General features: G+C 42.2%; 1 protein-coding gene across 9 annotated transcripts; it reads right to left on the reverse strand.

Annotated features, from left to right (window-relative positions):
• Positions 1 to 6,213: 6,213 nt before the first annotated feature.
• LOC123191202 (nodulin homeobox) lies at positions 6,214 to 13,361 on the reverse strand. Of its 9 annotated transcripts, none has more exons than XM_044604003.1 (17): positions 13,044 to 13,361; positions 12,393 to 12,518; positions 12,171 to 12,326; positions 11,847 to 11,930; positions 11,622 to 11,747; positions 10,484 to 10,699; positions 9,897 to 10,028; positions 9,709 to 9,792; positions 9,439 to 9,600; positions 9,034 to 9,325; positions 8,827 to 8,943; positions 8,661 to 8,733; positions 8,444 to 8,504; positions 8,009 to 8,119; positions 7,508 to 7,933; positions 7,282 to 7,316; positions 6,214 to 7,116 (listed from the first exon to the last, which is right to left on the reverse strand). In XM_044604003.1, exons 2-17 carry the CDS (start codon positions 12,516 to 12,518, stop codon positions 6,564 to 6,566), a joined length of 2,754 nt encoding a protein of 917 aa, XP_044459938.1. In that variant the 5' UTR covers positions 13,044 to 13,361; the 3' UTR covers positions 6,214 to 6,563. The 9 variants fall into 9 exon arrangements, with proteins under 9 accessions (XP_044459938.1, XP_044459939.1, XP_044459937.1 ...); XM_044604004.1 differs by having other exon boundaries at positions 11,622 to 11,764; XM_044604002.1 differs by having other exon boundaries at positions 7,508 to 7,930; positions 13,040 to 13,361.
• Positions 13,362 to 13,604: the final 243 nt, after the last annotated feature.

Consider the following 13,604-nt stretch of genomic DNA (forward strand, 5'->3'; position numbering starts at 1 on the left):
GGATTACCGGGAGGGTTACCGGAACCCCCCGGGAGGCATATGGGCCTATTGGGCCTTAGTGGAAAAGAGAGAAGGGGCAGCCCACAGGCTAGCCGGCCGAACCCCCCTTCCCTAGTCCTATTAGGACTAGGAGAAGGGGCCGGCCCCCCTCTCTTCTCTTTCTCCCGAAGAGTCCTACTAGGAATAGGATTTGGGGGAAGGAGTCCTACTCCCGGTAGGAGTGGGACTCCTCCCTGCGCCTCCCTCCTAGCCGGCCGAACCCCTTGCCCCTGGCCTTTATATACGGGGGCAGGGGGCACCCCATAGACACACAACTTGATCCTTGAGATCGTTCCTTAGCCGTGTGCGGTGCCCCCTGCCACCAAATTCCACCTCGATCGTACCGTTGTAGTGCTTAGGCGAAGCCCTGCGTCGGTAGTACATCAAGATCGTCATCACGCCGTCGTGCTGACGGAACTCTTCCTCGACGCTTTGCTGGATCGGAGCCCGAGGAACGTCATCGAGCTGAACGTGTGCTAAGAACTCGGAGGTGCCGGAGTAACGGTGCTTGGATCGGTTGGATCGGGAGAAGACGTACGGCTACTTCCTCTACGTTGTGTGATCGCTTCCGCAGTCGGTCTGCGTTGGTACGTAGACAACACTCTCCCCTCTCGTTGCTGTGCATCACCATGATCTTGCGTGTGCGTAGGAAATTTTTTGAAATTACTGCGTTCCCGAACAAATGACCCGTTCTCCTTTACCTTCCCCCTCTCCCGCCTCTGCATTAGGTTCAATTTAAATTACCTATATTTTTCTTGGGACCTAATGGATATTGTGTGAAAAAATAATTTGGGATAGAAGTAACTAATAAATTAGTTGTTGCAGTTTGATTTGACATGTTGCATCAATCTTCTTTTCTTTGCTACCAAATATTGCATGTAACTCAGTTTTTCAACTACTCAACACCCGGTGAGGATGCCCGGTCACTTTACACTACCAGTTTGGTGGTCATACTCAAGATAAAGAATGTTGATTATCGGTATTGTGTTTTGGTCAATCTATCGCTCCTGAGATTTTTGTTAGTGTTTGAATCGATGCCATGCCATGTTTCCCGTGAATCCAGATTGGATGCGACGGTAGCATCATCGCCGTCTGACATAGAAAGTCTCTGGTGAATCAAGGTTATATGGTAGCATCATTAGCTTCAGTATATTAGCAGAAAATATTAGCACACTTTTATGTAAACGTGCTCTAATTTAAATGGGATTGGGCATTAGCAGCACAACAACAAAAAGAAGTTGACAGTCCCCTCTCTCAGGAGCACTCTTGTGAGCTCATCTTGATGGATACATGAATAGTGCCTTCAGGTTTTCGCTGGAACCGAGACACCGCATTTCCTATGATCATGTATGTGGATTTTGGATGTCCAACTGCACCTGCTTCCCCAACCTAAAAATTTGAACCGAAACGCCTCAAGTGTCGAAAGAACTCCTGGTGCATGTTTCTTATCAACATTCTCAGTTATCAGAAAAGAAACATAAATTTGTTTATATGTTGTTATTCTAGAGCACTCCATCTAGTATTCATGCCTCTGACCAAATAAATGTTCAATGGCAATTTTTATGATGAAACATGTTTATTATTTTTTGAGATGTGTTTTTTAAGTGTCGAAATGTATTCGTGTTGTCTCATTAAATGTTGAAATCTACGTTAATGTTGAAGTGTCTTATTGATGGCTGAAATCTTTTAAAAAGTTGTAATCTCTCATTAAGTATCGAAGTATATTTTTATTCTAGAGATATCTTATTTAGTGCTGAAATGTGCTTTTATATTGTTGAAATATCCTAATAAGTGTTGATATCTCATTTAGTGTTTTTTAAGTGTTGAAATATCTCTTCTATAAATGTCTTTGTTGGAACTTTTTTATTGTGGAAATGTCTTCTTGAGTGCTGAAATCTATTTTTAATAACGAAATCTCTTATTAAGTGTTGAAATTTACTTTATTGTTGGCATGTCTTATTTAGAACTAAAATATGTTTTTATTGCTCGGATGTCTTATTAATTGCTGCAATATGATTTTACGGGCCAATTAATAGGTACTATTTTATTGCTTGATCTTTTCTGCACCGGATCTCCCTTCTCTCTATATACAAGCCATGTGTTGATAGAGCAAGCATGCATATCTTGTACCTAGCATTTTCAAACTACATTGGCAGAGGATGGACAAGCACACGATTCGTATCTACGCTCTAGGCACTACTGTCTCTCCATCCCCTATGCTCCACACCTACTGCACAATGTATGCACTTCCACAAAGAGTTGTCAGTTCTTTCTCACCTTTCATTGCCTGCTGCTTGTTTGGTAATCAGTCCAAAATGATCAGTTACCATATTCAATGGCTAATTCTTTCACACCTAATTCATTTGTTGTTCCATATATAGTCGGATCATCGGCGAAGAAGACGTGGATGAAGAGAACATCAATTTACCGTGTGGGCTTTGTGTCAACAATAGACCGTGCAAAGATGGATGGGTCTGCTTGTGTTGTCTCCTCAATCGAGAGTGCTACCCGTCCATGATTGCATACAAGAAAGATTATCTAAAACCCTCTCCTACTGACATGGTGCCCATGACAATGACCCATTCTCATTTACCCGCCCCCTCTCCCGCATCTTCATTAGGTTCAATTTGAATTACCTATATTTTGCCCGGGACCCAATGGATATTGTGTGAAAAAATAATTTGGAATAGAAGTATCTACATTAGTTGTTGCGGTTTAGTTTCACATGTTGCATTAATCTCTTTTTTGTTACCAATTATCGTTGGTAACTTAGTTTTTCAAATATCGGTGTCTGGTCATTTTTTGTTAATTTTACACTACGAGCTTGGTGGTCATGCTCAAGATAAGCAATGTTGATTAGCAGTATTGTGTTTTGGTCAATCTATCGCTCCTAAGATTTTTTTAGTGTGTGTTTAAATAGATGCCATGACATGTTTCTGGTGAGTCAAGATTAGGTGAGACGGGTAGCATCATCACCGCTTGACATAGAAAGTCTTTGGTGAATCAAGATTATATGGTAGCATCATTATCGTCAATATATAAATATAAATATATATATATATATATATATATATCGAAGGAAAATGTCAGCAGACTTGTATGTGAACAGGCTCTAATTCAAATGGAACTGATCATCGGTGGCACATTAACATTTTTTCATCTGCAAACATTGAAAAGTGTCCCCTCAATCAACCACCACAAGCTCCCTTTTGAACTCATTCATGAACAACATCTTCAGGTTTTTTGCCGGAACCGACACACCGCATTTCTTGTAATCATGTATATGAATCTTGCATGTATAACTGCACCTGCTTCCCCAACCTAAAAGTTTGAACCCAAGCGCCTGCTTGGCACTAGTGTAACCAGACACGTGTCGTATGGTGTGGCAAAACTACTAGCAGGGTCGAATGGAAGGTTGGATGAGGACAACAATGGCTCAACCATGGCCAGTAGTGCGCTCAGATCCAATCTGCCCCGGCCACGACACCGCTCCGATAGGCGAAGCACATGGATGCCTCCACACCGAGTGAGGCAGTAGACCCTACCTTCTTCATGGTACATGAGGTCGACGAGGTGGTCTTCATCCTTAAGTTGCACGGGGTTGAGGAAGGTCCACTTCATATCCCCCACGGTGACACAGACGAGCCTGTCGGCATCGCATATGGCGGGGGCAAGGAAGTCGTGCCTACCGGGGCTTGGTGAGAATACGATCTTCGAAACGCCCCTACCGTTATAGATCAATGACGATTGACGGCAAACAAACCTCTATGTCCGTGACAGCATTGAAGAGGCTGAGCATGTTGAGGCCATCATGGTGGTAACAAACAGGATGGCCAAGGGCGAGACATCCATTGCTAGAGCCGATGCAACGCACACCCAAAGGGATGGGTTCAAGGTTGAAGAAGCGACGCATGGGAAGCGAGGCTGCGGTGGGGTAGCTACCGACACCGTCAAGGACGACGACCAGCGACGGGGACAACGGCATGAGAGCACAGCGCCACGTCGTGCTAGTGTTACACTTGAGATCATCGAGGTTGGCGTTGATGCGGCAGAGGAGGTCCTTCAGCAGGCCAACATAGTGTGACATGGTCTTTGGCGGATTCTGTTCAGAAATGTTGGTTTGAGTAGGAATAGAGGCGACTGGAAGGTTTGGTAATGTTTCACTTTTGAACAATGTTGCAGGTCGAAGTGAGTGAGCACACACACTTTATAGGAAATTGCTCCAGTGTCTAGAATGGCCACTTTATCGGTTGGGCTAGGATGAGAGATCAGACAAATAGATTAGATTTTTCACTGGGGTCTGTTTATATTGTTGGGATGTGTTATTTAATGATGAAATATGTTTATTGTTGTCAGGATGTGTTTTTAAGTGTTGAAATATATTCTTAAATGTTGATATCTATTTTAATGTTGAAATGTCTTATTAATTACTGAAATCTTTATAAAGGATGAAATTAAGTGCTGGAATATTTTTTTATTCTTGAGATATATTATTAAGTGCTGAAATATGCTTTTATTGTTGATATGTCCTAATAAGTGTTGAAATCTTTTCTTCATTCGTTGGAATTCGTTTTTAAGTGTTGAAATATCTCTTGTAGGTATGTCTTATTAAGTGTTGGAACTTTTTATTGAGCAATTGTCTTATTAAGTGTTGAAATATGTTTTAATAATGAAATCTCCTATCAAGTCTTGGAATCTTCTTTATTGCTTGAATGTCTTATAAGTGTTGGAACTTTTTATTGAGCAAACGTCTTATGAAGTGTCGAAATCTGTTTTTAATAATGAAATCTCCTATCAAGTGTTGGAATCTTCTTTATTGCTCGAATGTCTTATTTAGGTATGTCTTATCAAGTGTTGGAATCTTCCTATTAGAAATAATGGTACTACCATAAGATATGTGCTTCTAGTATGAAGCTCCTAAATGAGGTACTCCCCCCAATCCATATTAATTGTCGCTCAAATGGATGTATATAGCACTAGCTACATCCATTTAAGCGACAATTAATATGGATCGGAGTGAGTACTACAAATTTTAATTAGGCCAGTTAATAGGTACTATATTATTGCTTGATCTTTTCTGCACCGGATCCCCATCTCTCCATCTATACAAGCCCTGTGTTGATAGACCAATTGTGTGTATCTTTTCCCTAGCATTTTCAAACTGCATTAGAAGAGGATGGACAGGTACACAATTCGCATCTACGGTCTAGCCTTGCTACTGTCTCTCCATCTCCTATGCTCCGCACCTACTGCTCAATGTATGCACTTCCACAGAGAGATCAGTTACCATGTCAACGGCTAATTGATTATTGTACCATAGGTCGGATCATCGAAGAAGACGTGGATGATGAGAAGATCAATTTTCCGCATGGGCTTTGTGTCAATGGTAAACCGTGCAAAGATGGATGGCTTTGCTTGTGTTGCCTTGCGAATCTAGAGTGCTACCCGTCCATGTATGCGTGCAAGAAAGACTGTCTGAAACCCTCTCCTGCTGAGATGTTGTCGATGACAATGACCCGTTCTCCTTTACCTGCCCCCTCTCCTGCCTCTTCATTAGGTTTAATTTGAATTACCTATATTTTGCCCGGGACCTAATGGATATTGTGTGAAAAAATAATTTGGAATAGAAGTATCTCATACATTAGTTGTGGCAGTTTGATTTGACATGTTGCATCAATTGTCATTTTTTTACTAATTATTGCCGGTAACTCGGCTTTTCAACTACTCAACGCCCAGCAAGGATGCCCAGTCATTTTTTGTTAGTTTTACACTACCAGTTTGGTGGTCATGCTCAAGATAAAGAGTGTTGATTATCGGTATTGTGTTTTGGCCAATCTATCGCTCCAAAGATTTTTCTGTGTTTAAATTGATGCTATGCAATGTTTCCGGTGAATCAAGATTAGATGGTAGCATCATTAGCTTCAATATATTAGCAGAAAATATCGGCACACTTGTACGTAAACATGCTCTAATTTAAATGGGACTGAGCATCAACAGTACAACAACAAAAAGAAACTGACAGCCCCCTTCTTGCTAGATACATGAACAGCATCTTGGACATGCATTTCACCGGAACCAAGACACCGCATTTCCTGTGATCATGTATATGGGTTTTGCATGTAAAACTGCACCTGCTTCCTCAACCTAAAAGTTTGAACCCAAACGCCTCAGGTGTCAAAGAACTCCCGGTGCATGTTTCTTATCAACATTCTCAGTTATCAGAAAAGATAAATTTGTTTGTACGTCACATGGCAACATACCAGCGTTGCGACGGATATATCAGAATTAGTAAACCCTAAGAAGAGGCTGCAACATAAGGATAGAGTCTTTGACAGATGACAGGGAGGCTAGCTTTCACCAAACACTAGTTACAATAAGAGCCACCATTCATTCCTGGCTTCAGATCCTAGATTGACAGGAAGCTTCTCTCTACTTGCTGTTTGTACCTTCTCAATGCCCAGCCAGACGGGGCCGACGTCAGCTTCTTTCTACATTCCCGACACCACAAAAGGGAACAAACCACCCTACGTCGCCACCGGAGTGAGCCTGACAACATCCCAGGCAACCCTCATCACGCCGCCATGCCTCGACTCCGCCTCCTGGAATGTTCTTCCCGACGCCTCGGAAGGGTGGGGGAGTTCCCTCCATTTCTCAACCTTGAGCTCGGTGACGTCGATGATGCAGATGTGGCTCTCTGCCAGGCTCTTCCCTTGGGCCCTGCCATCAACCTGGAAGATCTCGCCCCTGCCGATTTCATTCCCTTCGTTGTCAATCAGCAGAACGGGGCGGCCAGGCTCGAATGACAATGATCTTGTGAACGGGCGGCTCGTCATCATGTCTTGTGTACTTGGCTCGCTGGAGTCTGGGGTAACGAGCCTGCTGCTGCCCTTGGAGTTGGATAAGCCTAGAGCATTCAGCACCATTGAAGGCGGCAAGTAGCTCTCCTCGCCGGCACTCTCTGAGGAGTCACCCAACTGAGAATTAGCTGGTGTAGATGACTTGTCAGCACCCTCGCCCTCGTATGGCACTCCTCTTTCTTTCGCGATACGAGCAAGCTTAGCTTTTCTGTTGTTCAGCCTAGATAGAATTTAAAAGAAAAGGCTATTATTACAAACAGATACAGAATGCAGGCACAAAAGAAAATCTGTATGATACAGGAATAACTAAATTTGAAGGACTAAGAGTTGGTTATATTATGGAGCAGTACATTCCTAGGAAAGAAGACGGATAATTTCACCTTACCAATTCTTTAGTTGCGATGATGTGATCTCTGCACCCTGAAAAGTAAGGACGCATTTCCATTAATCAGACAAAGCCAAAACTAGTTAGTCAGACCTAATGAAACATTTACCCAACTGAAAAGGCATATATATCACTCGCGGCAAGAAAAAAAACATTTACCCAACTGAAAAGGCATATATATCACTTGCGGCAAGAAAAAAAAGAAAAGGCATATAATATATATTACCTGCCCACTCAGCTTCTCTGCCCATGTCTGAAGGGAAGCGGCATTCTTATGCATCTCGGGCTCATCAACCAGAGCATTCTCAATTTCATTTACCTGCCCGTCGTTCATGATAGTTCGCTTCTTTCCTCTCCTACCAGGCTGCCTCTCATCCTCGTCCCGGAGACAACTTTCCTTGGTAGGTTCTGGTGTTTTGAAATGGTCTACACTTCTGCAGCGTGGGACCTCCATGCTGGTAGCAGTACTGGTACCCGGATAGCCTGCGCTAGTCGTTCTCGCAACGCCAAGATGGATTAGGTTCTGACCGACTGAATTTTGCAGGACCCCACCATTTGTAGTGGCACGGTTTCTTGGAGTCTCATCCCTAGCATTTCCATCTTGTCTCATGGGGGGCGTCGCCATAGACTCTTCAATGTTTTGCACATCCTGCTAGTATCAGTTTTGGATTGGGATCAAATACATTACCAAGTCAATGGCTAATATTAATGTAATCGATAATGTTACCTTAGGAGGGCCATCCATATTGGGATCTGGAACACTAGCCCTTGCTGGCTGGGGCTGCTGCAACGGTTGCAAGTCTACCTTCATTTCTGATGTGACGTCACTTTTTGCCACCTAAAACATCACATCATGAAATCATCTTACATAAGAAAATGAGGTACTGGCAAAAACTTTTGAGTAGACTGCTAAGAAGTATGAAGCTGCCACCCAATGCATGGTTCCAGGCTATTTTCTAGTTTACACATTGAGCACACCCGTCACACCAACCATACAAAAGAAACAATGAATTTGCCTGAGGACATTATGCACTTTAAAACTATACTTGTAGAAATGTAATTTACTACTTTTACAGATTATCCCTTGAGAACCAGAAAACAGAGACCCTAAACATAATGCTTTGGTATGATGTTTGAGATCAATGAGTAAAGCAAAAAAAACCTGCGATATTCTCTGTCCAACTTGCGATTTACACCAACGTTGCAACTTATAAGAAAAATCACTGCAGAGAGGAAAGGTAAAGTTTAGAGAAGCGTCAACAAAGAAGTTGTCAGCTGAGGGCAACAAATTCAAACCAATCAGGCATACGGCAAGAAAGGTATAAAGAATATTGTTTCTATGTGGCACACTAAGGACCAGTCAAAATGTCATTACCCACCTTAATAGTTGCACATCTTCCTCATTTAACAAGTTACCAGGGATTAATGATTTAGCATAATGGGACAAAGATCCTGCAAACCGAGCAAAAGAAGACATAAGATATGCAATGCGATGAATTAACATAATCACAACAAATTGCAAAACAGAAAGACAAGCGACTGTACCCAAGTTTGTACAAACTATGGTGATCTCATCGGCTGCTGGATGGTCCAATGATGGCTTGGGACTCTCTGATAACAAGTATTTCTGAAATTTCTGAAGAAAGAGGTCTCTTTCTTGCTCTGTTAACATACATGACAATGGAACTTGCATTTAACAAGGTTACACAAAAAATCGTACAGCGTCTCATAGCCACTGAGAGAAGATCTGACCTTCGCATATGTTTGGAACAAAGACGTGCAAATTTGCTATTATTTTCACCACACAGGATGTTCTTGTCTGTGCATATTGTATTGAAGGCATGCTGATAGAGCGAAAATTGCATGAATAGTTAACTTTCGCTTCAGTCAGCATATTTGAAGCAGCTAACAGTGCCAGGTCAGCTGCACCAACTGGATCATAATCCAGATTAGCATCATCTTCCATCACTGGCAGATCGACAGAGCACCAACTTGAGACAAACTCATCATGAGGAGTCGCCAAAATTTGCGTCAGAAAGGGAATCTGCAGAGAAGATGAACGAAATTGAATTAGCTAAAATAAGAGTTTTGCGGTTGCAAAAAGACTATATAACCCTATCAAGGTACGTATTAAAAGCAGTCGGTTTCAAAGCTTACAGTATTAGTTATGAAGGAAGATCTAAAGTTTGAATCATCAGAAAAGACGTCAACGAGACGCAATGCACTGATAAGCACAGAACCCATGGGGTAACTCTTATCATGGGAACCGGCAGCAGGTTTTTGTTTTCTTCCAAATGCGATCTTCAGCAAATCAAGAACCTGCAGTAATCATTGTGATAAATTTGATAGGAACCAAATGATATTTTCAAATGCTGCAGAAAAGGAGTAATTTCAACCCCAGCTGTGGTCAGACCTAGGAGAACTAACCTCCAGCCCTAGTTGCATGCTCTTTGGCAAAGTGGCGACTTCATCGAGGTAAGAAATACTTTCAGATTCACACAGTTGTAACAACTACAGAGTATTTAACCAGGCACTAGTTATAAAGGCAACACTGGCAGTATACAGTGGTAGTACTTGAATTAAACAAAGTAATTCAAGACTCATGACAAACTTACGATAGAAAGGATTTTAGCCTTCTGTCTGGAAATGGAAGAAGCAATATCAGTTGATCCTTTCAGCCATTCTGGAACACCTAACTTCAATATCGTAAACGAGAGTGACAGTATGCCTCCATTTCTACAGAGCTCCTGCATTTAGTAACTTCTTGAGTCAATATCCTCCAAGGGCATACACGATGTAATGATATACAGAAACAGTAACATATTTGAGTACATACTCACTTCTTTTAGTAGAAAACACAGGAAGATGGATGTGTCACTAAATTAAAGTATTATTCCACACACTAGATTAGTCTAGGTTAATCAGTTGATCTATTTTCTAGAAATCTTATGCAAGGGGGTAACAAGATGGAATTGAACTAAAACTGGAGAACAAGTAATGAGTTTTTTTTGGGAGAGAGTTAGGGTGATATACTTCTGTTTGCATCACTGATCAGTATGCCGAAACAAGTTTATCTTGATAAATCATAAAGAAGAAAAGGAGCTCACATTCAGCAGTTTTCCCCTTAACAGTGGAACTAAAAATACAAGGAAATGCATTTAAAAAAAATCAAGGAAATGAGACGCATAGGGATATACGGGACCTTGTTTTTTAAAATACGATCTCGGAATAACTTCTGCTGGCACAGTGACAAAAGAAATTGCAATGATGCTTCGCACTGTTGGCATATGAAGTAAGTGAGTTGTGAGTCAAAAGGGCCAACAGGAAAGGCTTTGGTGCCCAATGTCGATAGCCTGACACTCAATAACCTCATATCTTCGTGCAGACTATCAAAGGCTACATCCATAAAGATATCAACCTGACCACAAAACAGCAAATATTAACAGAGATGAACAGATTGAATACAAAGTACCTAACAGGCAGATCTATGTCTTGCTGGTATAACATTCATATCAAAGGATGCCATAGTGATCCAGGGAGTACACAAAGAAAGAACTACGCGAAGGTCAGGTGTTTGCTTTTTTTCTACCGAAATATCTTTCTACTGAGATGTATAAACGAAACAGGAATCAATAACTAAACAGTAGCCAGCAAAAACTTATAAGCAACGAAGGTTCAGATAACCCAGTAGAATAGCTAAAGGAAGTTAAATACTAACATAATATCTTAGTATTATATAATAAAATGATGCCTGCGGATAACAGCCTGTAATAATATAGCGCAGAAGTTGACACATTTTAAGAATACTACTAATTTTAGCTCAGATTGGCCTGGGAGCTACACTTGTTACTAATCTGGTTGAACCACAAAACACCACAAGTATAAATGAATTTGATTGGAATATCTAAGAACAGAGTCGACACTCCACAATATGTTACAAATTCTATTCAGGATGAGGACAAAACTAGCGATAAACATGTCATTATCATTTATGAAATCAACTTGCAGCGCAACAAGATTATTACAGAAAAGTTGGCCGTGATGATGAAAAACAACAAAATCTGGGAGTTCAGAAATCAAAAGCAATGCAAAATAGGGGCAAGGTTAAAAAATACTCCCTCCGCCCCATAATATAAGATCTTTTTTGACACTATCTTTGACACTATCACATAGTGTCAAAAAATATCTTATATTATGGGACGGAGGGAGTAGAATTTAAACATTAACATGTTATAAATTCGGGAAGCTAGTTATATGCTTTTATATTTCACAGTTTCTTCAGAATCAAGCCATGGAACGAAATAATCATTAAATTACCATATGGGTTACCTACTACTTACCTTTGGATGTGCAAGAAGAATATGAACAAGCTCATGCCACTGAGATGAGAAGTAACTTGTCATCAGATGAAGACTTCCTGCTACAAGTGATGAATGTATGAAGGGAGAAGCGCCGAGATGATCTTCCTAATTTAGAACAATAGCTGTTACCAGAAATTAGTATGAAATGATAACAATTAAGTATAAGCATGCCGCCCTCAATAAATAATTTGGTGGTTGTCGAACCTTCTTCCAGTGGGACAGAACGGATAGCAGAAAGAATATCAGGTCCATAACTTGTTCAGATAACTTCACATCATCCAGAAGAACCTGCACGAAGATAAACAAGGATTGTGACTCAATGCTCATCTTTTACTCATTTAGCATCTAACCATAAGTAAAAGCAAAATTATTTAACGAATTAAGCTTTATCGGAGAAAGACACAAAGACCATATGATGTGATTCATGAGTCAACTATGACATAGAGAAAGAGAGAAGTCGCAGAATATCAAGATTCAAATGAACAGGGTAAGAAATTCGTATGCGATGAAATGGACGAGAGAAGTCACCTGCTCGAGCTTGGTGTGGCGAGTTGCTAGCTCAGACAAACAATGCAAAAAGCGCACGGCACGGAGCACATATGTCAAATCTGAACCTCTTCCGATATCCAAACTTACAGCAAGAAGATGGAGAGGAAGCGATGACACAAGCTTCTCCATGTCCACCTGGAGAGAAGACGTGTCAGCGAAAGGGCGGCTGAAATAGGTGTGAAGATTGTAGCTAATAAGCACCTGCTCTGGACCTCCGGCTTGCGCCTTGGACTGCAAGGCGAAGCTGTCGGACTCCTTGAGCATCTCACTAAGTTCCCTAGTGGTCAGCCCACTAAGGTCTTGGACAGCAGAAATCATGTCTATCATCTGCACCCAACAATCGAAATATAAGTATTCTGGTTTGGCGTTCTTGTACATGAAACGGAGAACGAAGATGAGAGCTTACATTCATTATGCGGTCAAGTAAGTGTCTTGAAAGTAAAGATTCTGCTAACCAAGATGCTTTCACAAAAATGCCCCGTGCGTGGCAACCTGGGCTGAATTTGCCCAGGAAATCTGGGATATTAAGTAGCACTTGCGTGGTGAATTTTGTGGAGCACACACATAGTAATCTGTAGTGCTCTCTGCATCTACCAAGAGGACAATCGGCAAGAAGAGGCAAAAGTATGTGCTTGTGCAGCAGATTCGATCGAACCTAACAATTTTTTTTTGTAAGCAGTCGGTACAACCGTAAGAAAGCATCGCAAAATTTCTAGAGGATAATCCCACATGACTTGTTTACGCTTAATCTCACTATAATAATTCATATACGCACCCATCTAGGTGATGATTCAACAAGCGACGGGAAACAAAGATGTAAAGATTACAGGAAATCTGCACACACATACATACATCTGACAATAAACTTCAGAAAGAAATCCCCATCCAAGCGGGGATCAGAAGCGGATCATGGCACCAGTTGATGGCCTAGAGCCGCAGCACGCGGGGACGAACTCTGACCACAGAGTGAAGGGGCGCTGCCACCCCGCTTCCCCCAAGCAGACGAAGAAGAGCCGCCGGCAGGAGATCACGCCGAAGCCGCCGCGCCGCTTGACGGAACAGGAGCATGGGTAGACGGGTCGGAGATGTGGTGGCGCAGGGAAGGCCCGCGTCCAGGCGCCTCGCCAGCTCGAGTCATGGAGGCGATGCAATTTGGGCGCGGCCAAAAAGATGGCCTCTATTGGCCAAAAAGATGCAATTTGGGCGCGGCAAAAAGGTGGGGGTGGGGGGTTCACCGGGCCGGAGCGGTCGCTGGGCAAACGACGGCGAGGAGCGGTGCGGGGGCGTGTGTGTGGCGGCGCTGAGGGGATCCAGAGGATGGGGATCGATTGGGAAGAGGACCTCCCGATCTCTCTCGCTAGGGTTAACAGGAGGTTTGGCTGGGCCTTGGTTGGGCCGGATTTTGGGGAAGGT

Source organism: Triticum aestivum, chromosome 2A, assembly GCF_018294505.1.
Source record: "Triticum aestivum cultivar Chinese Spring chromosome 2A, IWGSC CS RefSeq v2.1, whole genome shotgun sequence".
NCBI lineage: Eukaryota > Viridiplantae > Streptophyta > Magnoliopsida > Poales > Poaceae > Triticum > Triticum aestivum.